Raw genomic sequence first — 21947 nt, 5'->3', positions numbered from 1 at the left:
GGACGTTGGAGCCCTGTGGAGTTGGGGGCGTGTAGGGCTCACTGCTGGGGGGCAGCTGTCTTGCATGGAGGCGGAGGAGGAAGGCCGGGGCAGCTGCTGGCCAGAGACTGCTCCCGCCTCCCCTGAGCACTTCTTGCACGTCCAGTTTCATAATCGGATTAAGGCAGTGGTATTAGAGAGGAGGGATGGGTCAGTGGGACAGGTTTACACTGGGGCTTACACGGAGGGGATTGAAGTGTATTTTTTAACCCTGCTCGGCCTGACATGTGTAGCAGTGCAGATGCGCCTCTGCAAGGCAAGACCCAGCGGGAAGATGGGGGGAAAAGTGGCACCAGGCGGTGATGAGCTCGCCGGGGAGGAGAGCAGCCCCAGGCCGGCTGGGGGATGGGATCCAGCCGCCCCTCCCCCCCGGGAAGGCAGCCCTGCTCAGGCCTTGCAGTAAATTTGCTCTAATTACAGCCTCCAGCAGTGGGAAACCTCACTTAGAGGAAAGGCTCCTCTGGGGTGGGGGCGGGGGCGCTTCCCAGCTTTCCCAGGCAGGCTCTGTTGTCTGAGGCCTCCGCTTCCCCTGTCGCTGGGAGGCCCCTCTTCTACAGCTTTGCTTCTCTTCCCCCCCTTTAATTCTCCTCTCCTTTGAGGCCGGGATTTGGGAACAATGCCTTCCTTGCTCCTTGCCCCCCGGCTGGAGCCACAGGCAAACAATCAGGGTCGCTTGCTGCCAGGGGCTGGGCCGAGGGGGCTTAGCTTGGCTGCACCAGCCCCGGGCTGGTGGGGAAACCATGCTGGTTGTGGTTTGGGGTAGTGCCTGGTGTGGTGGGTGATGTGTGTCTGTGTCCATGCGCGTGCACCCTGTTTCCTCCTTGGAGATAGGAGGTCTTATCTTGATCCCCTCGGCTTTGGGGAGGCCTCTGCAGAAATGCGTCAGAGGATGCTCATGGCAACAGCAATAATCTGATCGGAGCTCTTCTCTTTGCAGGTGGACGATGCAATGCTGATGTTTGACAAGACGACCAACCGACACCGAGGTGAGAGTGATCTTCTGGCTATAGGAGAGGGAACTGTGGAGGGTTTGCCTCATGCCCTGCCTAGGGAGGGGTTAGTATCCCAGCAGCAGGGGATGCGGGTCGCAGCTGCTCTTTATCTTGCCTCCAGTCGCCCCATTCTTTTGCATATGCATCCTTTACCAGTGTCCTGCCGCAGCACAGAGAGCTTTTGTCCAGTGCGTTTCCTGTGCTGTAAACTGGCCGAGTTGCAGATATGTGAGAGGAGATGGCCCCCTCCCCTGCCCGCTTACCTCTGTGGCTCCAGCCCGCAGTGTGTGTCTTACCTTGTCCCGAGTAATCTGAGCTCCAGGAAAGCTGACACGAGAGCCTGAAGAGTGCTGCTTCTCGCCCCTTCCTCGGCCCAGAGCCTGCTTGTGCTCCCAGGTCACCTTTTCTTTCCCGAGTCTTGCTAGTGGAGTCTGGTTACAGGATGAGAGCAAGGCTGTAATATTTGCGCGATCCAGACCCAGCCCACCCATGGGTGCCCCTGCCTCTCACTTTCCTGGTGAGTCTTCACACTGCCTACCCAGTGGCGTGGCAGGGCGCGACACTAGCGTTGCACCAACTCGGAGATTTGTTGGCAACAACTTAACCTGCAAACTCAGCTTCAGCATCTTCCCAATCAGGGCCAGTGACAGCCCTGTGCTGGGCCAGTCTCATGCCTGTGTGTTGTTTGAAGCACTTCCAAGCACTTCTGCCCTCAGATCAGCAAGGGAATGCTCCCTTCTGCTCTTGCTGCACTGTGTGCCCTTCAGGTTTTTGCTTTTTTCTAAAGCCATTAAATCTACTCTGATTGCCTGGCCTTGGATGTTGTTCCAGTTTCATCTTAAAAGGGAAAAAGTGTTAACCCTTGTTCCTCCATGTGTGCCTCCCAGTCGGTAGTACAGTTAAAATTGTTGTTGGGCATTTCGGAAGGAGCAGGGAGAGCAGCCAGCCACTGTGTTGGCAGTAAGGGGCTCTGCCTAGGGTACAGCAGGCCTGGTGCGGGTCTGATGGGGCTCAGGACTGGTTTCAGCATCAGGGTTTTGCTCTTGAATTCCCAAGCTCCTCTGCTCATTGGCGTTGAGGTGAATGATGTGGAACTACCTGGGCATAGACAGATGGAGGAGTTTATGAAGAGACTTTTCTGGCAATATGTAGAAAAAGTGGGGTTCTGGGCAACAGGTGCCCATCTGTTTTTAAAAGTTAATTTTAAAGCACCATGGAACTGGCCAGTTCTGGAAAACGGAAAGCTCTGCTTAATCCCAGCTTGCTTGTAAGGCAAGCTTAAAGACATCCTCCCACCTGCCTCAGTTTTCCAGAAATGGCTGCAGTCAGCTGAGAGTTTAGTCTGCCCACCCGAGTCTTTGCTGAAACTGTCAGCAAAGGAGTTGGTGAGGGAAAGGAGGTGTGAGCGTGGGCCAGGGGCCAGGAACATGCTATCCTGTCTTACCCCAGTTACTAACCTTAGTTTGGTGAAACTTGGCAAATCACTTTGCTTGTGTGTATCTGTCTTGCTCTGTACAACTGCATTGCTGATACTTGGTTGCTTATACAAGGCTTTGTGACCAGTGACTGCTGAGGAAATGTGCAGGGTGTTACTGCTGGTGGGGTGCATTTAGTGAGGATGGTGATGTCCTGGCAAGCAGCTGTTCATTTCTCCGCCGACTCTTTGTGTGAGCGTCTGCCGGGATCCTCCCAAGCATTATCAGCCATGTGGTTTGCCTTGCAAATAGCAAAGTTTAAAAAAACACCCAAACTTAGTTTTGTGAGCAGTTGGGTTCAGAGAAGGTGGGAAGTACAGGATGAGGAGGAAAGGGGAATGAATCTATAAGGGGACAGTCCTGGTTTTGTGCGTAAAAGCAGGATTTGCTGCAGAGGGAAGATGAGTGGCAGCTGTTTCAGAAAGGGCTGATTGTACCATCCTTCTTTCTGCCAATAAAAGGATGTGGGTAGTGGGTGCAAACTGTGCAGAGCTCTGACCTGATCAAGGAATTTTGCCTTTTCTTCAGGGTTTGGGTTTGTCACATTTGAAAGTGAAGACATTGTGGAAAAAGTGTGTGAAATCCATTTTCATGAGATCAACAACAAAATGGTGAGTGTCTGGGTCAGAACCTGGGGGCGAAGGGACAGAGGTTTGGGATAGAGCGGGGCAGTGGCACAGGGGTGTGGTGTGAGGCACTTGGCTCCCAACACATTTTCACTGAAATGGGGAACTGGATTGAGTCTTTTCCCTAAAATCACAGCAGCCAGTCTGGGAAAGAACCTCACAGTATGGAGGTGAACTAGCACAATTCTTCAAGGAGAAGAGCTAACTGTAATGAGGGATTGTGCAGTACCTGGAGGTTTTGAAGTTACATGAAACCTCTTGGTGGCCTGCAAGGGGTCCGGTTTTACCTTCATTGAGAAATGAGCAAATTTAGGCTTTGAGGCCCTGGTGCAGGGCCAGGCAGAGCGTCAAGGGCAGCACCAGGAGGAGAAAAGCAGTGTTTGAGCTCCCCATTGCCTGTGGTGGTGGCAGAGCAAGAGGGAAGGCTGGCAGTGTGCAGGCCAGAGGCAGGAATGCTAGTGAAGGACGGTGGAATGGGCTGCCAGCAGTGGCTGGGGCTGGGGAGTGCCGTCACAGCAGGCAGCCAGCCTGGGTGCTGCCTGTGCTCTGTGGCAGTGCCCTGTGCCCGTGGCGGCCGAGTCTGATCCTTATTTTCTTGTGGCAGGTGGAGTGTAAAAAAGCTCAGCCGAAGGAGGTGATGTCCCCAACGGGCTCAGCACGAGGGCGGTCCCGAGTCATGCCTTACGGGATGGATGCCTTCATGCTCGGGATCGGCATGCTGGGTAAGGCCAAGGACAGATCTCCTCCCCAGCTCCCGGTCCTGCCAGGCAGCAGCAGCTTAGGGGCTTTATTCCAAGAGCCGGCGGGGCGGCCAAGGGCAGCTCTCCCTGATGCAAGGCCGGGGACACTGGGGGGGCATCGGGACCTGTTTGCGATCACAACTTGCCCTCTGGTGGCACCTGGAAAAACTGCAAACTTGTCACTGCTGCGCAGCAGCGGCCGGAGCTGCCCAGGCGTAGTCGTGTGCTGGGCAGCTCTGGCCCTCTGCGACTCTGTTAATGGTCCTGCAGCGCCAGAGCCGATAGACTGTAATTCTTTAATGCCTCTCATGGAATAGGTTGTAACTACGTAGCTGAACTGAGTGTGGACTCATCTGTGCCTGGGCATCTTCCTCCCACACTTCTACAGGCTTTATTGAAGAGCCCCCTGGGCTTCCACTTGACAGTGGTCTGTATGAATATCCTCTCTGCCATTTAAAGACTGCAAAAATGGCCTTAAAAGTTCTGGTTAAGCTTTGTCTCACTTTGTTCCCTCCCTCTCAGGGACAGCAAGTATCTGATACTTCAAGGAAAACTATACACTTACTATGGGACTGTCTTGTAAGGAGAAATTGGTGACAAGCAGGCTGGGTTTCATGCCTATCAATGATTCTAAGGCAAATGTGTTCAGATAAAAGATTAAAAAAAGAAGGAAGGCCTTTGTAGCCTCCTCTTCCAGGTCCGCAAACCCTTGTGCTTGGATCTGAGTCAAGCATGATCCTTCCAGCATGGGTGCTGTTCCTAGTTTCTCTTCCTCCCCACATTCATTCTAGCTAGGCTTGAGCTGACCCAAGAGCACACTGTTTGCTTAGGGTCATTGCTGGTGTTGCCGCGCAGGGTGTACTTAGCCTGGCTCTCCTTGCTAAGCCTGTCAAGTAGCAGTTAGTCACTGAACAAAACCCCAAAAAGGGCATTTTTTCCCCCAGTGCTTTCACTTGACTTACTGAAGGAAAGTAAGTCTCCAGCCTGTGGTTTTAGGTTTTGCCTTTTCTAAGCCATCTGAATTTTAAAGCAGCAAGGCTCAAGCTGAGTCACTGGGAAATCCATGTACTCGTGTCGTGGAAGATCTCAAATCAAATATTCATCTCTGAGTCAATGCCCTGCATTCTCACAGGCTTGTTCTGTATAGGTGGTCAGCTTCCGGGGAACAGCTTCCTGTCTGGCACCAGAAAGAAGTGCTCTGCCTGCATTTGCCAGCATTCTAGTGCAAAAGTGACTCAGAGCTATTCAGCCATTCAAATGCCCCTACCTCCCTGATCTCCTCCTATTTGTAAATCCAGCTGATGCATCAGAAAGCCTTAGTCTGCAGAGCTGTGAATTTCTGAGAAGGAAATCTCCATGTTGTTACATGTTTGGAGTGAGGAAAAAAATTAAATAGGCCTGCTAAAACTCTTCTGCAGACTCATGTGCATTGTGCATTCTGCGCAGCAATTTCCTGGGGTTTCTGCTCTTAGCCCTATTTGTGCTTTCTAACACTAATGCTTACACTGCTTGTGAGCAGCCAGGCATTGAGGACATGGACCCCGTGAGCTTGCAGTAACAGAGCCCTTTTCTCTTCCCCCAGGTTATCCAGGCTTCCAAGCTGCCACCTATGCGAGTCGAAGTTACACTGGCATTGCACCTGGCTACACTTACCAGTTCCCTGGTGAGTGGTGCTCCCTGCTCGGTTTTTTGGTCTCTCTTTAGGTGATGGGAGTCCCTGGCATGATCCATGACCCAGGATCTGCCCCTTCCACCCTTTCCCCTGTTTGGTCTTTCTTTAAATTGGAGACGGATGTGGAAGGGGGAGGGGAAGAAGCCCTGGAATAGGTGGGAACAGCCTGTCCTTCATTAGGATTATCCTCACACTCCAGTGGCAGGAAAAGCCCAAGGCTGCTCTGATGCCCTTTAGGTTAGCCTCCTCCCTAGGGCTGCTGCTGTGACACAGAAGGGCCCCTGCAGCTCTGCCTGTCTCGCTGCCTTTGTGTGTGTCTGTCTTTCTTTACCAGAGTTGCCACTGCTCTGAAAATAGCACAGAATTTTAAAACATGGCTTTCCATGGGCTGGGGAGCTCCTAGGCACCTGAAATGTAGGTGCCTGCAGTGCTACAGTTGTGTTCTGAACAGCGTCTGGACCACTCAGAGCCCCCAGAAAGCATCTGCTGGAGCAGTGGGCTGCAGATCCCCTGCAAACTGGGTGGTTTCAAACTCCAAACCCTGCCATGTGCTCAGAACGTGGATTCTGTGATCAATGGCTGGAACCTGCTGTGCTGCAGCTGCTCAGAGTTCTCTGGGGCCTCTTCTCCCTCCTGTTGTCTGCGAGGTAGGGGAACAAGGCAGAGCACACTCAGGGAAAAGACTTGTCTTGCTATTTTCTAGAGAAGTGGCAACTTCGAGCATCCCTTTCTTACTCCATCCCTCAGTGTGATGGTTTATAAAGAGGTCTCGATGTTAGGGGCTGGGAGTGGGAAGTTTCCTCTTTGCCTGAGGAGAGCCCAGGCTGAAGATGGCTGAAAGTTGCTGTTGCCTCCTAGCTGTCTGGAAGCTCTCCGTGAATTCAGTTTATGGGTCTCAGTTGTAGTGGCTTCAAGTGCCTCATTGTAAACCTGTGCCCAGATGAATGTGGCACATACTGAGCACCCACTGGCATTGCAGCCCAGAGGTCAGATTGAATGGGTGGCAGAGCAGTGCTCCAGGGAAGACCTGAGGCTGCACAATGAAGCTTGCACTTGCCCTGCTTTGGCCAGATTAATTCTAAGGATAAATGGATCCTTTCAGTCTCCAGGGCAGGAGTCCAGCACCTTTCAGCACCAGTTACAAATTAAAGAAGACACTGGCTTGCTTGCAGTCTGGTTGCAGGCTGCTCCCCCAGGAGACCCCGGCTGCTGTGTCTCTGCGGGGTCTCCCTCGGGGTGTTTGATGAGTTCCTAAGCTGTCTTGCATTTCGTTTTTAGAGTTCCGTGTAGAGCGGACCCCTCTCCCGAGTGCCCCCGTCCTCCCTGAGCTCACAGGTCAGTCCCACTCATTTCCTAAACTCACAAGCTGGAAGGGGAGAAGGGGGCTTTGGGCTGTTCCAGTGATGTCGCTGCTCCAAAGCCTGGTGCAGTTAGACTGGAAATGTTTCTTATTTCCTCTTCCATCTGTACGAGCTCCATCCAAAGCTGGGGCTGGAAAGATGGAGAGGCAATCAGAGCCATGTGTATTGCCTCTGAGAAGGGCAATGCAGGTCATACAAAATGAAGGCATGTAATCCTTAGATGGCGTTTCCTGCTGTTTGCCTCATTTTTAGCTCTTCGCTCCAGGCTGGGTGTAAACCAGAGATGGAAAACTGCAGAGAGCAGGGTGACTTCTCAAAGGTCTATAAATGACCTTAACCTGAGCTGCTGCAAAGATGAGATTTGGAGTGCTGGGAGGAGGGAGAGGGTGTGGGGGCACTCCTGGTTGCTCTAATCCCATTTCCCTGTGCAGGAGGGGCTACAGGGAATGCATTACTTGCTCTGGGTGGTAGCAGCTCCCCAGCTACTCCCACGTGGGCTTCCCAGGCAGAAGCGAGCGTGGTGGGACTCTACAAAGTCCTACAGTTTTATAGGGAACTGTGGAATGAAATGGGGACAGAGGACTATTCTCCAGAGACTAGTTCTGGCTCAGTGTCCTCATGGTGCGAATACCCTCTGGATCTTCAGCCCCTGGGTTGTGCACAGTCTGTTCTGTCTAGGTGATGCTCCTTCTGTCTGCTCTCCCTTTCATGGCCCTGTTTTCCCCAGTTCTGTCCTGTCTCTGGTTTCTGTTGTAGAAAAGCAGATTTGTGTAGCACCCCGCTCCCTGTGTGCCATCTCATTTCTGTGGTGTTCTTCCTCCCCAGCGCTTCCTTGCCCACACCTGTTTCAGATTTGAACCTCTCTGCAATGGGGGTGTAGAAAAGCTTCCTGGGAAGCTCTCCTGGAATTAGTGGTATGAACAGGCTTGAAAGGGAGTTTCTGTGGCACAGAACTGTTTCATCCTTAGGGAGTCTCCATTCCTGAGGATGCTGAGATTGGCAGCCACCAATGAACAAATTTCCCAGAGGGAGGTAGGGGGAGACTAAATCCTAGCTCCCTTGTAATAAAACCCTTCCCTAATACCATGTATGCAACTGCATAAGCACTTGACCCCTGTCTCTGAGCTTTCTGGTTGCCAGGCAAAAGAGATGCAGGTCCAGCTGTTTACACGTGTGTTTTTCAGCGAAACCCATAAAATTTGTAGAGGAACGTTGGTGACTTGGCAAAAGTGCTTTTCCCTCCAAGGTCCACCCCCAGCTGCACTGTGCCTTTTCCTAGCAGAAGTGAAGCACCCAAGGCCTGGCTGTCACCGGTGGCTGGGGTGCACCAGGGCTCTGTACAACAAGAAGTTATTAATGCTGCTGTCCTGGCTGGGTGCCATGTTAGCTTACAGTCCTGAGTGTCTCACTGAAGTACCAGCTGGGGATCGTGGCATTCTTCCCTTGCCGTTACGCTTACCTACTGTTAAACAGTCACTGTGCAGCCTCTTGGCTAGGCCAAGAGCTGCGATTCTCATGTATAGGCTGGAGTTGGTCCCACGAAGGGCAGGGCCCCCTTCGTTCCTACAAAGGCCCAGCGAGCTGTGCAGGGCTCGAGGGCCCTTGTGCCTTCAAGTGGATGCATGCGTGTAAATGGGCTGCGCTTTATGGGCTTGGCAAGTGGAACTGAGATGAGGGGATGGCACAAGCAGGGATGATTGCTCCAGCATGCAGGGAGCTAACACGCAGGTGCTTTATCATCACAACACAAACCTGGTGTCTCAGTTGATAGACTGCAAAGGCCAGAAGGGTTTTTCCTGGAAAAAGAGCTGGAGTCTTTTTGAGAAGACCTGGCCTCCTTTCTGAGTAAAACCGCATTCATTCAGCTGTGTATTAGGGACTTAAAGCAATGATGGGGCAGGAGGGAGGCTGCCAGCAGCTTTTCCTCCCTGGAACAGCATCTTTGGGGGTGATGCAAAGCAGCAACATGCTCATGTTGGCCCAGGGCCTGTAATGAGCGGCTAACCTAGATATAAGCCTCGTATGACGTTGGCTTGAAACAGGCTGGTGCCTGCTACTAAATATTCCCTCATAAGCTAGTCTGGGTTTCAGCCTTAACGCGATTGATTTGTTCTGACCTCTTTTTATGGTGCTCTAAACAGAATCACAGTGAATTTCACATTCAAGCATGAAATGCTGACCCAGTCATTTTAAGGGCAAAGAGAAACATACTGGCTAGATGCCTCCTGCCCCGAGGGCTGGATGCCTGTGGCAGTAGAGTTGGGAATTAGAACTGCTACATATGAATTAAGACTTACTGTTTTAATTAAGCCATTTCTAGTTCCTGCTCCCTAGGTGTATGTTTCCTGCTCTTCTACAGGAACAGCAAGGGTTTGAGCAGTTCAGAAGCACAGCTCAGAGTGGGGAGAGTGGCGTGTCTCAGGCAGAATAGAGGAACAGGGAGAAAGAGGCTATTAAACTGTTATTCAAGAGTAATACCAAGGGACAGAGAGGAGGGGCTGAGCCTTGGGATTCTGAGCTGACAGCTGCTGTCCCTGAGCTGCTGTGTTTCTTCACATTTACAGCCAAAATCTGGATCTGTAGCTTCAGATTAACTGCATCTTGCAAGCTAAGTAGCGACACGATACATCTGAAATTGCCCACTTCTGGTTCAGCTCTTCCACATAGTGCCCTCAGCTGCTCCAGTGGGTGGGTTTAGCAGAGCATGGCTAGTGAGTTTCCCCGGACATTTGCTGTGCAAAAGGATACTAATAAATGCAGGGCTGTGCACTTCCCTATTGTCACCCTTTGATGTCCTGTGTGATGCACTAAGCTGATAAGTCTCTGTGGGCCTGGCATTTTGCAGCGGGAAATGAAAGCTCCTGTTGAGGAGTTTCCCGTGTAGCCACAGTGCCCCTGAGATGCCTGTTCCTTCTTTTCCAGCAATCCCTCTCACTGCGTATGGACCAATGGCGGCAGCAGCGGCTGCGGCGGCTGTGGTGCGAGGGACAGGTAACTGCCACTTTCCTCCTCAGCGCGGTGTCCTGTCACAGAGGTTTGCGAGGGGCTTCGGGAGGGGGGTGGGACGGGGTTGCATTTTTGGGATCTTCACTATGTAGTTTTACTGCCTCCTGTAGGTTCCACTCCCAGTCGCACCGGTGGATTTCTGGGCACCACCAGCCCCGGGCCGATGGCAGAGCTTTACGGAGCTGCTAACCAGGACTCAGGGGTCAGCAGTTACATCAGTGCTGCTAGTCCAGCCCCGAGCACCGGCTTTGGCCACAGCCTAGGGGTGAGTGTTCCCTGTCAGGTTCTGTGCAGGGGCAGGAAGGTGGAGAGTGTTATGGCCAGGGGAAGGGACTGCATCTCCATGTGGTGATGGAGGTGAGCAGCAGCAGGTGACACCCTCTCAGCCCACAGCCTGCTTTCTGGTTAAGAAATACCACCCGCTGCAGCATTTGCCATGCCACTGCTGAGCCCCAGACCACAGATGGCTGGTGCAGAATGCAACAGTTCGCTTGGAGTCCACCTCCCTGGTCTCCACTGGCTCTCCCTGACCACTACACGAGGTCCTGATCTCCAGACTTTTCCCTGATCTGGCCCAGACTTTCCAAGAGCCCATCTTGGCCCTGTTGCAGGGTCCTGCAGGGTGGTGTGCTGTTTAGTCCTGGTGCCTCCAACTGAAACTGGCTTTCCTAGCATCTGGGCCATGACTGAAATTGTTGCGGTAGTAATTCTTCTTTGCTTTTCTTTTGTTTAAGAGTGGGGTTTTAACTCTTTCTTTGCAGGGTCCCTTGATTGCAACAGCTTTTACCAATGGGTATCACTGAAGCTGGGGACCAAGGAGGCAGGAGGTAAGAGAGCTTTGAATAGGCATGGGTAATGAGAGGAGTGAAGTTCTCAGCTGGCCTCTGTGCTTAGGCTCATGGCAGGAGCTGTGGATGGTGCTGTGAGGCTTGCTGGCCTGACCCAGCCTGTGGGAGGAGTCCTGTGGCTGGCCTGGGCCAGAGGCATGGCAGGTTGGTTCCTACCTTACACTCCCCAGGCTGGGAGTGCTGTGGAGAGGTCACTTAGTGTCTGGACTCAGAGAGGTTATAGAAGCACTGACAGAAAGAGAAAAGTTCTGAAGGGCTGGCCGGAATCATAACCTAGTGGTGGTCCTGAGAGACAAGCTTGGCTTACCTGTGTGGCTGGGGAAGCCTCCTCCATGCAGCTGGTTGTTCTCACTGCTGCTGAGACCACTGTCTCTGGGGAGTGAGGTTTTTCCTCTTCCTCCTGGAAGGAGGGCAGAAGGAAAATCTGAGTCTGGTCAATTTTGTTTCTGTTCCTCGGATGGGCCTGAGAGGGAACTGGTGAATGGTCTCCGTTTACTTTGCAAACGTGGCTGAAATTAGCTGGCTTAAAATGAAAATTAAAAACTCCTCAGTTTTCAAAAAGGAAGGCAAAAATGTGCAGTGAACAGCGTCCAGACAGGAGCCCATGGCAGCCTGGCAGGGTTCCACCAAGCTGAGTGCTGGAGAAACGGCTGGACCCCGCTTCACCACAGGCCTCCCGGGGCCCAGGAGTGCCACAGCTCCAGGCAGGCAGGCAGGCTGCATGACATGTGGGGCCTTGTTTCCCAGGCCTGCACATTGCCATGAAAGATGGAAGCATCTCTGCTACGCTCAGTCACTGTGCAGCAAGATGCAGAGCAAGTTTGCGTTGGGGCAGGTTTGGGTATCAGGTATTTCTATCAGATCACACTGGAAGAAAATCCCAAGAGAAAAGCTGTTGGTTGTTCTAGATCCTGTCCCTTCCCTCCCTTGCTGTGTCCCACAGATTCCCCAGTGACCTAACCGAGGACAGCGAGCGGCTGGAGGATCTGGTGAGCCTCGGGGGATGAGCCAAGGTTACCTTTTTCTTGAATCAAACTGCACACTGCCGGCTGGCTGCCAGGCTCCTGCCGCCCTGCCCTGATCCCTCCCTTTGACCAGACCACACTGGACTGAACCCGAGGAGATCATCTCGCTTTCTTACTAACCACCGACGGTTTACGCTTTCCCCCCTCCCTGCCCCCAGCCCACCGATTCTTCTTTTATTTATTTTATTAGCTGTTAGTTTTATTTTTTTATTTTATTTTTTTATCTTTTTTTGGGGCTACCCCTTCTTTTTGTTGTTTGCTCTTTCCCGAGCTAGTAGACATATTTTATGAATTGGCTTTGTGATTGTGTTAGGTAGTTTTTATTGAGGAGTATTTTTATTTGGCTTTGAAACTGTTTTGAATATTTTCAACTCTGTTGTTGTCGTCAGTGTTTTTAAAGCACGGTATGTAACAAGAATGCAGTTCTGAAGGGAAGAAAGAGACACAGAAAGAGCAAAGGCTGAGAGGAACTGATGTATTTCTATTTTTTTTAAAGAAACTGTTTTTAATTGTTTCTGTTTTGTAAATGTGAGGCTTTGAAAAGTGTGAAACTCCAAGGATCCGAAAACGTTGGACATCGCTATGGAACAAAACAAATGTATATTTTGCTAAGTGAAAAACACTATCCTTACAGCTGAAAGATTTTTTTTTCTAGGTTTAGTTTTACGTGGGGTTTTCTTTTTCCTCCTGTATAATATGTAAATATCGCGAGCTGAACCTGGCTGCCACCTGCAGCCTGGCTCCAAGGAGCAGCTCCAGGTCCTGGACTTGGTGCCGCAGCGTGAGCAATACTCTCCAGCAGAATCCTGACAGGACTCCGTTCTTTTTTTGTACACCTTTTACTGTAAGATTTTAAGACCTCTGATGAGATGAAAGGGGGTGGGGGGGCGGGGGTGAAATGTACCGGCCATCGGCTGTTTTGCTGAGCGGGTTAAAGCTGCTTCCAGTTGCTCGATGTACAGACTCCCATCACTGGGCTCCGTAGTGCCAGCCTCTGGTTTGGCTTTAGGTAAAGGGCTTTACCGCCATTGCTTGTCTTGGTTACTTTGAAAGGAATTCACTCTCCAAACACTATTGCTTGCGTCAAGATTTCCTGGGAAAGGGGATCCTCCTCCGGAGGTGAGGGTATTGGAAGGGGTGTCGGCCAGGGCCAGGGGGAAATTTGGGTGGTCATTTTCTGAAGGGCAGGGCGCTGGGTTGGGGAGTCATTAATGGGGGAGAAAAGCATTAGGGTGGTGATTTGGGGGCGGGTTAAGGGCTTCTCAGGGATTATATGAATTATAGAATTGCAGCTTCCCGTTTGCTTTACTCTGTGTTCTGAAGACTGTGGGAATTTGTCCGTTGACCTGTGTGTGGGGTATCTGGTCCCTTCTCCAGAACCTGCCGGGGCTTCTCCTGGTGCGGTCCAGGCCCCTGCTAACAAGCATTCGGCCAGGGGAGGCCTCCAGCAGGAGTACACGGGGCAGGTTTGGGTCTGGATTTCAGTGAACCAAAGACCTTGTTAAGGGGGGTGATTAAGCCTTTTATTAAGATGCAGCCAAACTCTTTTCCCAGGGAAATAACAGCTTCATCTTAAGTTTTAAAAATCATTCCCTCTCTTCCCCCAAACTGAGCCCCTGTAAGGGAGAGGGGTGTTTAGAAAAGGACTGGGAGGGCCACAGTACCCACAGGGCCCTTTTTCTCTTCCATCTCTCCCCCGTCTGCCGGAGCTTGTCCTGACCTGGGCGATGCGTTTGGAGAGTTCTGTCTAGGTAAGAGGGTACTTAACAGATCAGTACTGAAAACACAAAGCAATAATTTTTGTTACTGAGACAAGAGTCTGTATGTCTGTTTTTTTAAATATTTCCTAATTAAAGAAGAGCTGCATTTTATTGGGTTTATTTTTATTCTATATACTTCAAATTTGGGTCTGCGGACAGCGCTTTCCTCCCTCTTGGTATATGCGCTGAACTGCTTCCGTGCCCCCTCCAGACATCCAAGGCCAGCTGTGCTGCTGCTGAGCTGTGATTCACTCTCTGGCCAGTGCTGCCACTGCCTGGAGGCTGGGGCTCCGGTTTCAGGGTGGGCATTTTTTTTAAAAGAAATAAAGCTGTGTTTTTAAGCCAGTAAGTTATTACACTCCAATGTTTGTTCTCTCCACACCTGTAACCCCTTTTCCAGATTTCAGTTTTAAATTCCTAATAAATTATTTGAAAACTGTCCTTCTCTGTCATCATTTGGGGGTGGGAGATGTTCACATGGAAGAGATTTCAGGTGAACTGAGACCTGGCAGGAGTTGCATCCTGCCATTAGGATAAAAGCCCCAGGCAGGGCTCTGACTCCGTGTTCTGCTCCCATACTTTGGCAGAAGCCCAGTTTATAATGTGAGGCAGATCTGGTTTTAGGAGAGATTATGTCTCTTCTGTACATTACAGAGGTTTTGTATAGATATTTGTAGGTTCAGGAGAGGAGGAGATCGTGTGGTGCTTACATGTTGGACTCAGGTGCTCCATATTCAATGACTACGGTGGACCAAGGAGGTTAGGTCTAAGAAAGTAAAATGTAGAGATGGGAAGGGAGGAAAAGTCCTTAACAGACAACACTACAAGAGAAAGATTAATTCTAACAGTGTGGAACCCTGTGCCTAATTATTTGTCTTAATTACAAACAACTCCTAAAAATAATTTAAGGCTCAATCCTGTACGTTTAGGAACCAGGTGTAAGTTCAGATGTCCTCACAAGCATACTAAGGACCAGCTGTTTTGTATGCAGCACAGGTTGGGGGAAACCAAAAATAGCACTGGTGGAAAAATCTTTACCCTGCTGGGATTTTTCTCATGAGGCTGTCTTGTAATGCTCACATGCTCACTTTCCCGCACTTGGTGACCCCCTTGTCGAATTAAAATGTATGAAATCCAAGATATGACAGTATTTGTGATTTGTGACTTAAAAAAGCCAGTTCATTGGAAGGTTTCTTGGCAACATCAATAATAAATCAGACATTAAGAAGTGAGGAAAAAAGAACCACAGAGTCTTAAGGTTCAAATGTAAGAGAACAGAGAAACAATAATTTAAAAAGAGTAAAGGTAGCCAAAGTAGCAATGGAAAAAGTAAAAGAACACTTAAATAGATATTGAAGTGAAAGTCAGCAGATTGATCTGTGGGCAAAATTCTTTTTTGGAAACTAACTGTGGTACAGACTGTCCTTTACATCAGCCTTTAATGTTTGTTCAATGTTCTATTAGGACACAAAAATCTTGAACCTGTAACTTGGCATCTCTCTTTGGCTTTAGGTAACCTATGAGTGGGGAATCCCAGAGAATCAGAGCTTGTGACAGATTAAAAAAAGTCAGAATGGTTCTGGTTGTTCAACAGCATGTCTAACTTTAACTACACAACCTATGGATAGTCAACATCCTATGGATGCTATGGGCACCCTGGTATAGTTTCAAACCCTGTGTGTGGGAAGATGTCCTCATCACCCCTTACAGAAACATGCATTTGAACTTACTGAAGTGTGGTGAACCCGAAGTTTCCTGAATAAGCACTCTGGTATATTAGGCTGTTGCAACAAGATGGGCTTTGCCTCTTGCTATGCTCTTAAACACTGAAGGCTTGTTTGGTGCTTTAGAAAAAAAAATGCAGACGGATTATCAAGTGAGCTGTCCAGGATGTCTGAGTGTGTAAAAATGCCAAACCTGTAGCCATGAGAATGTTAGAGCTTCTGGGGTCTAAATATGAGTACAGTATTTTTGACTTATCCCTGTCTGACTCCAGGAAGCTTTTTCTTACCCATTTTTTGATCTTTCAAGGTTCTCAGCTTGCCTCATGCCTTGGCATAAAGAACCAAAGAGCCTAACTGTGTTCTGTGTTGGTGCTGGAGAAAGACAAACTGCTGTCTCCAAGCTACTGAAACCTGCTGTGTGTGTTGAAACTTGTAAGCCCCATTCATTTCCAGTGTAACTCCCTTAAGGTCATGTAAAAGAAGATACTACTGCTTGTTTCAGCCAGATACAGAGGCTTTCCAGGTTGCTTGGCTCCTGTTTCTTGCCACCTTCTCTATGGTTTCAAAGTGAAAAACAGCTTGAATTTTTTTCAGTTCAGCTCAAGCCAAATTTTGGGTGAGTGGACAACCTGTACCTTATTCTCAGAATTAGGCCAGCAGAATCCATGGAGAGATACAGGATTAATTATAAGTGGGATACCATTCAAAGAGGATACCAGTATCAGTAGGATACTGATGCCAGCAATTTCCAACATAACTATCACACTGCTATTATTTTTCTGTAGAGAGCCCTTAAAGATGTCCAGATCTTTCAGGCTGACTTCTAACAGTAACATTAAAAGAATTTAACAGGAAAAATCTAGAGAGCAAATATTTGCCTCCCTGACTTTCATAGATTTAACTCCAATGGCCTTCAACCTGTCGTGTCACAAACTGCTGCCCACAGGCTCTGATGGAAGAAGTCTGCATTTAGTAACATAAATACTGGGTTGTTTATCTCATACCCATGTCAAGGTGAGCTTGTCATATAAAGAGCCCTGTGTTTTCTTTAGCGCCAGTGTCTGTCAAGTCCTCCGAGAATGAAGTCCCTGGCTCTGCTTTTCCTGCTGTCTGGTGTGTAGGTGGCAACCACCCTCCGCCCCGACTGGTAACACCATGCCTAAGACTAACCTTTGTGTCTCTCCTCAGTGGGTGCAGCCAGCGCTGCTCTCTCACCTCGGGCAGTGTGGGAGCTTCGCAGCATGATCAAATGCGCCATGCCGGACAGCCATCCTGTGCTGGAATTTGCTGACTACGGCTGCTACTGCGGCTTGGGAGGCAGCGGGACTCCAGTGGATGAGCTTGACAGGTTTATAAAACTGTGCTTTTACAAAACTCTTTCCTTGCTTGTGCTTTCATGGTCCTGCATACCAGCTTCCTCAGCTGGCCCTGCCTATAAATGGTCACAAAACTCTCTGGCTGCTGTGAATGAAGCTTTTTCTCAAAGACTGATCCAAGGAAGAAAGGATGTGTAGTATCACACCTTGATTCCTCATTAGTAAAATAAAATATAATCCAAACAACTGTTTTCTCTTCTGTGGTAGCTACACTGCACTAATTCCAGCATTCTTTTTTTTGCAGCAGTGCCTTGCCAGCAGCCAGGACGTAGCTCTGCACACACTGCCCAGCACACACCTATCAGCATGTGCAGGGCTGAGCTGCAAAATGCTAAGTGGCTTGGGCAGTTCAGAGATCACACAGGTCTGATAGCAAAGACACGGTGAATTGTGTCAGCTGTTAGCTCATCCATTACCGGGCACTGACAGGGCACATAGGGTAAATGCTGGCTTTTGCTTTCCCTGTGCCTAATAGACAACTGTGAAGATGCTCCAGTAACTACACATGTACCAGACACCCCTGGACGATTAGCTGGCAGAACTGTGTCCCTTTGAGGTCCTTCATGCCTGACCTCTTATCACTGTGTATCTTTTTTTGTTGTTGTTCAGTGCCTTGTCAAAGCAATACTAGTGTATTGATGTGTCTTACAGGTCAGCCAAGTTTGCATTTCTGGTACTTTCTGACCTTTTCCTCCTTGTTTCTCAGGTGCTGTCAAGCACATGATCACTGCTACTCGGAGGCAAAGAAACTGAAGTCATGCAAATTCCTCTGGGATAACCCCTACACAAAGCTGTACCATTACAGCTGCACCGATGGAAATATTACGTGTAGCAGTACGTCCACTTCCACATCACTCCGCTTCAAATGTTACTCGAGTGTCTGTTCTGAAGGAACAGGGCCGTGTTACACTCCATGCATCTGTGGCAGGAAAGTGCAGTGCAAGTCACTGCCAGGGAGGGTGGCTGTTAGAAACGGGGCACCTCACACAGTCACTGGAGTGAATATTCACCATATAGCAGACAATTTAAAGTTTATGAAGATACATGGTATTGCAATACATAGGGAAGCCTGTCCCCTCTTCAGGGGACCGAGCCCCTTTGGTACTTTCCTGGGAGTCCAAACTTTAATGGCAGTATTTAAGAGATCAGCATGCCAACTAGGAAGCATTACACAGCTTCTGGCAGACATCTGTAACGTAACGGTGGAGCTTCTATAGGGCTCTGGAATGGAGGTAAATAGCAGATAGGCTGGCAAACAGAACTGCAGGGAAGGAAGGAAGGAGCGAGGTGGCTGGGCCAGAGCACACGGCTTTGGGACCAGAGGGTTAGCAGGGAGAAGCACATACACCCTGAAAACGATGGCAGTAGTGAAATGGCTATGCCCTGGCACCACACATGCCTGCCTGCATCACTGCAATGCCTGGTGATGGAGCTGCGGAGTCTGACCACTGCTGCTCTCTCCTCCAGGCAAGAACAGCGAGTGCGCAATGTTCGTCTGCAACTGCGACCGCACTGCTGCCATGTGCTTCGCCAAGGCACCCTACAATCCCCAGCACAGCCGGCTGGACACCAAGAAATACTGCAACTAGTCCTCCTCCATTGCCCCTCAGGGCGGCAATGGACCAGCGGCGGCCTGTCACTAATACACGCCTTGCAACGACCTCCCGGCTCCCGCCTGCTCCTTGCGCCGCGCTGAGGGGACGGCGGGTGGGCTCCGCGCTCAGGGGACTGCTCCGCGCTGAGGGAACGGCGGGCGGCCGCTGCCGTGGGGGTAACAGCGGGCGATCTCCGCGCTGAGGGGACGGCAGCGGGGCGTCGCCGGGGGGAAATGGCGGGCGGGCTCCCTGCTGAGGGGACGGCAGTCAGTCGGGCGCGCGTCGTGGGGGGGAGGCCCCGCCCTCTCCGCCAGTGGCCCACTGCGGCGCGTGCGGCGCTGCCGCACTCTTTGATTGGCCCTTAGAAGTGGCGAGGGCGGGAGCGGGGAACGCGCCCGGGTGGCGCGGGCGCGAGGCCCGGCGGCAGGTGTGCCCCGCCCAGCAGCTCCGTCGCGTCCCGCCCTTCAGCCGCCCACGGCGTGAGGGAGGCGATGCGGCTGCTCGCTCCCGGCTCTCCTCAGAGCGGCTATCCGCCGTCCTTTGCCCTTCGGGTAAGCGTGTAGAGCAGGCAGTGCCCTCCTCGGGCTGGCCCTGCGATGGCTAGTGCAGCTGCCTCTCTTATTGGCGCATATTCCTCGGGGCATGGCTGCGTGAGAGGGTTGAGCCGTTTGTCTGGCTGCTCGCTGCTCTGAGAGACCATATGTGCTTATCGTGGAGAGGGCTTCCCCTGCCTAGCACCAATCCTGGTTAGGGGCTCTAGGGCGAGAGGTAATGTTGGCCTGGAAGCCAGGGGAGGGCAGGGAGCTTCTCTTGAGGGATGGTATCTGGCCCAGTTTCCTTGTTCTATGAGGTCCTGCGCCAAAACTTCCACACAGAGTTGGTGCTGTTGTGCTACAGGGGCAGTTTTACTGGCAGAGGCTTCGCAGGAGAGTGTTGGTGAGCTCCTGTGGCAGGGGGCTGCTGATGCCCCTGTTTGCTGACAGGGCAGGAGGGAGGCCCTGGTTCATCACAAGAAAACAGCTCTCTTGCCTCCATCAGTCAGATGAGAGCGTACAGCCTGCCTTGTCATCTTTGTTCAGGTACAGAATGCGGATATGTTTGATGATGGGTATCCCCTCAGTATCTCATTTTGCAAGCTGGTTTCCTTAGAGGACTTTGAGGAGCAGTCTTTGTCCTACACTCAACAATGCCTGTATGAACTGTACTCAGACATGGAACTGGGCCCAAGGGTCTGCGAGAGCATTTTAAGAAACCAGAAATGGCGAAGGAAGAAGCTGGCTTGATACCTTATTTGAAGGTACTTGCAATGCCTTTCTAGTGAAGGTCACTGGATCTTTGAGGATTTAGGATGATAATGAGATAGGATGGTGAACTGTGTTTTGTTCTATTAAAAAAAAAAAAAAAAAGTGTGGGTCTCAGCTGAATACTCTATGTTAAGGCAGATTGAGTCCTGGTTTTGTACCAGTATTTGTTGCTTAGTTTTCCTCAGGTGTTTGTGTACATGAATTTTCTGGAAACCCTGAGCTCTTAGGATCCTCCACAGAAATCCTGAGGATCCTGGATGCACTCCTGTCACATGGCAAAGATGAATCGTTCCTAGGGCTGGAAGTGTAAGATGAGGTCTTCTGTCCTCGCATGCTAGCTTTGATTCTGAAATTACTGTTTGTAGAGCAGTAAAGGTTCTAAGTAACTATTACTGCAATCCTTTTGGAGTCATAAATGATAAATCCTGTTGTAAAGAAAAACGTAAAATAGCATCGCTGTCTAGAAGAAACAATGTACTTTTGAGCTGTATCATCATAAGCAGGGAAGAGAACTGGGGTGCAGTCGGAAGCGTTTCAGAAACTGTTGGTAAAAATTTTCCCTATACTTCGCTTTCTCCTTCACTCTAGATTTGAGGTGAGTAGTATATCTACTCCTGGCATCCAGCATCTGGGGCATGCTAGCATTGCTTAGATATATTCAATGGATAGATGAAGGCACCAATTAATTCACTATCTGTCTGCCTCCATACAGACTTTTACAAGCCTGAACTGATGTTTGGTCCCTTGATCATGCTGCTCATTTATATGCTATTTTGGCCGTGCAAAAGACCTAACAGTAAATTTAAACAGCCCCCTGAGCAAGCCCATACATAGGGAATCTTCCCACATAATGTAAAGTGGCAGGCCCTAATAAATGGCACAGGTGGGGAGGCTGAAGGGATTGTGTAAAGTTGCTCCTTAGGGCTTTGAGGAACGTGGTAAGAGTAAGAGCAGGCCAGTGATTGCTTGAACTGACTTACTGCTGCCTTATGGGGAATGCAAAGAGTAGGTGAAGATCTGCTGTGCTGGTCTATATTTCTGTTCCAAGGCCAGAAACAGTACACCTGAAATAGAAGGTATCCCTGTGCTCAGCAAGCACGGGAGCTCTGAAGCCTTAACACAACACTGCAGCCATTGCAGCTGGTGTGTGAGATGCTGGAGGGAGGGTGGCTCTGTGGGCTTACATTACAGAAATGAAGTCTCAGCATCTTATCTTCCTCTTCTTTATTGTTTTCTAGGCCAAGATTTTTCAGGCTCTGCAGGGAGAACCGAATTACTCTAACTATATGGGCATTGCAGAGATGAAAGAGAAAGTACTCCAGCTGAGACAAGACATGCAGAGCATACAACTGTGCTTGTGGTAATGACCATGTTTCAGTTGCTATTTGGGCCTGGAGACCACTACTACACGCTTGTACTGTTGCTCTTTCTCTCAGGCTCAGCTTTACTTCTTCTCTGCCACTGTCTAGTTAGTGGCGCAGAAAGGAAAAACTGCAGAATGTGGTAATTTGGTGTCCTTACTTAGTGGGAAGGGAGAGAACAGGGGGCTGCACACAGAATTGCAGGTATCATCTGTATTTGGAACAGTAGTTTTAAACCCCAGCTGACTTGACTCTGCCTTTCACCTTCCTAAAGCAGTTTTGCTCCTGATCATTCAGGAAAGATCTCGGGGAGAATAATGATACTGTTTATTTGCCATCTATTTCATGCTTTTTCTCAGTAGACCTCAGAATACCCTACAAAAAGGCATGGGCCACCATATTATGTCTATTACATTGTGGGAAACTGATCAATCCAAAAGTCACACTGTGACATTCAGAAAGCCACTTTGCCTCTCTGCATCTAAGGACTGAGAATTTGCTCTGGTCTCATCCTTCCAAGCCCAGTACCCTGTCCCTTAGGCAACACTACCCAAGTTTTCCTCTTTCCTTTGAATCCGCTGTGCGCCTCTTGGCTGTCCTGTTGCCTCTGGGGCTGGCTGCCCCAGAAAAAAACCCCCAGACATAAAGAATATGCATCTTTTGGAGCAGAAATGTCTGTTAGAATAGATGGGGGAACATCTCTGAGTAATTAATGTCCAGTATTTTGAAAGCACCTTTTACTGCCAGTGTTTCACAAACAAGCTATAGAAAACAATACAGCCAGTGAAGGGTATTGCAAACCCTTCCCAAAAATGATACTTTGACTCGCTTTTCAGAGAGCGAACTTAACTGCTGTTGAGGTCAGTATTAAAACTCCTTTAAGTGAGGAGAGGAATTAAGGTCCGTATTTGATATTTGCTCCTCTGGCTCCAAGCTGAATGCCTGATTTTTGGTTTCCAGTATGATTTCCAAATCCATATCTGGATTTTGGTATGCCAGCTGCCGCAGAGCTGCTTTTTCCTGCTTTTCTCTGTGGAGTGTTG

The 21947-nt window shown here is 50.0% G+C and overlaps 2 protein-coding genes across 9 annotated transcripts in view; both read left to right on the top strand.

Moving 5' to 3' along the window:
• Positions 1-13985, top strand: part of MSI1 (musashi RNA binding protein 1) — a 59402-nt gene extending 45417 nt beyond the window's left edge. For 5 of the 8 annotated variants that reach the window (XM_037402109.1, XM_037402290.1, XM_037401928.1 and 2 more), the window contains 9 exons: positions 977-1025; positions 3035-3117; positions 3737-3854; positions 5455-5535; positions 6823-6879; positions 9828-9896; positions 10022-10176; positions 10673-10738; positions 11703-13985. In XM_037402109.1, coding sequence (XP_037258006.1) covers positions 977-1025; positions 3035-3117; positions 3737-3854; positions 5455-5535; positions 6823-6879; positions 9828-9896; positions 10022-10176; positions 10673-10714 — 654 coding nt within the window. In that variant the 3' untranslated portion in view covers positions 10715-10738; positions 11703-13985. The remainder of the gene's footprint in view (positions 1-976; positions 1026-3034; positions 3118-3736; positions 3855-5454; positions 5536-6822; positions 6880-9827; positions 9897-10021; positions 10177-10672; positions 10739-11702) is intronic. The other 3 variants (XM_037402381.1, XM_037402016.1, XM_037402552.1) reach the window with 1 other exon arrangement.
• Positions 13986-16239: 2254 nt separating this feature from the next.
• PLA2G1B (phospholipase A2 group IB) lies at positions 16240-18277 on the top strand. Its single transcript, XM_037401389.1, has 4 exons — positions 16240-16381; positions 16457-16616; positions 17351-17478; positions 18112-18277. Exons 1-4 carry the CDS (start codon positions 16348-16350, stop codon positions 18231-18233), a joined length of 444 nt encoding a protein of 147 aa, XP_037257286.1. The 5' UTR covers positions 16240-16347; the 3' UTR covers positions 18234-18277.
• The last annotated feature ends 3670 nt before the right edge of the window (positions 18278-21947 follow it).

Source organism: Falco rusticolus, chromosome 1 (genome assembly GCF_015220075.1).
Source record: "Falco rusticolus isolate bFalRus1 chromosome 1, bFalRus1.pri, whole genome shotgun sequence".
Classification (NCBI taxonomy): Eukaryota; Metazoa; Chordata; class Aves; order Falconiformes; family Falconidae; genus Falco; species Falco rusticolus.
Note: the sequence above shows the minus strand (reverse complement) of the source record. Positions and strands in the feature narration are given on the sequence as shown.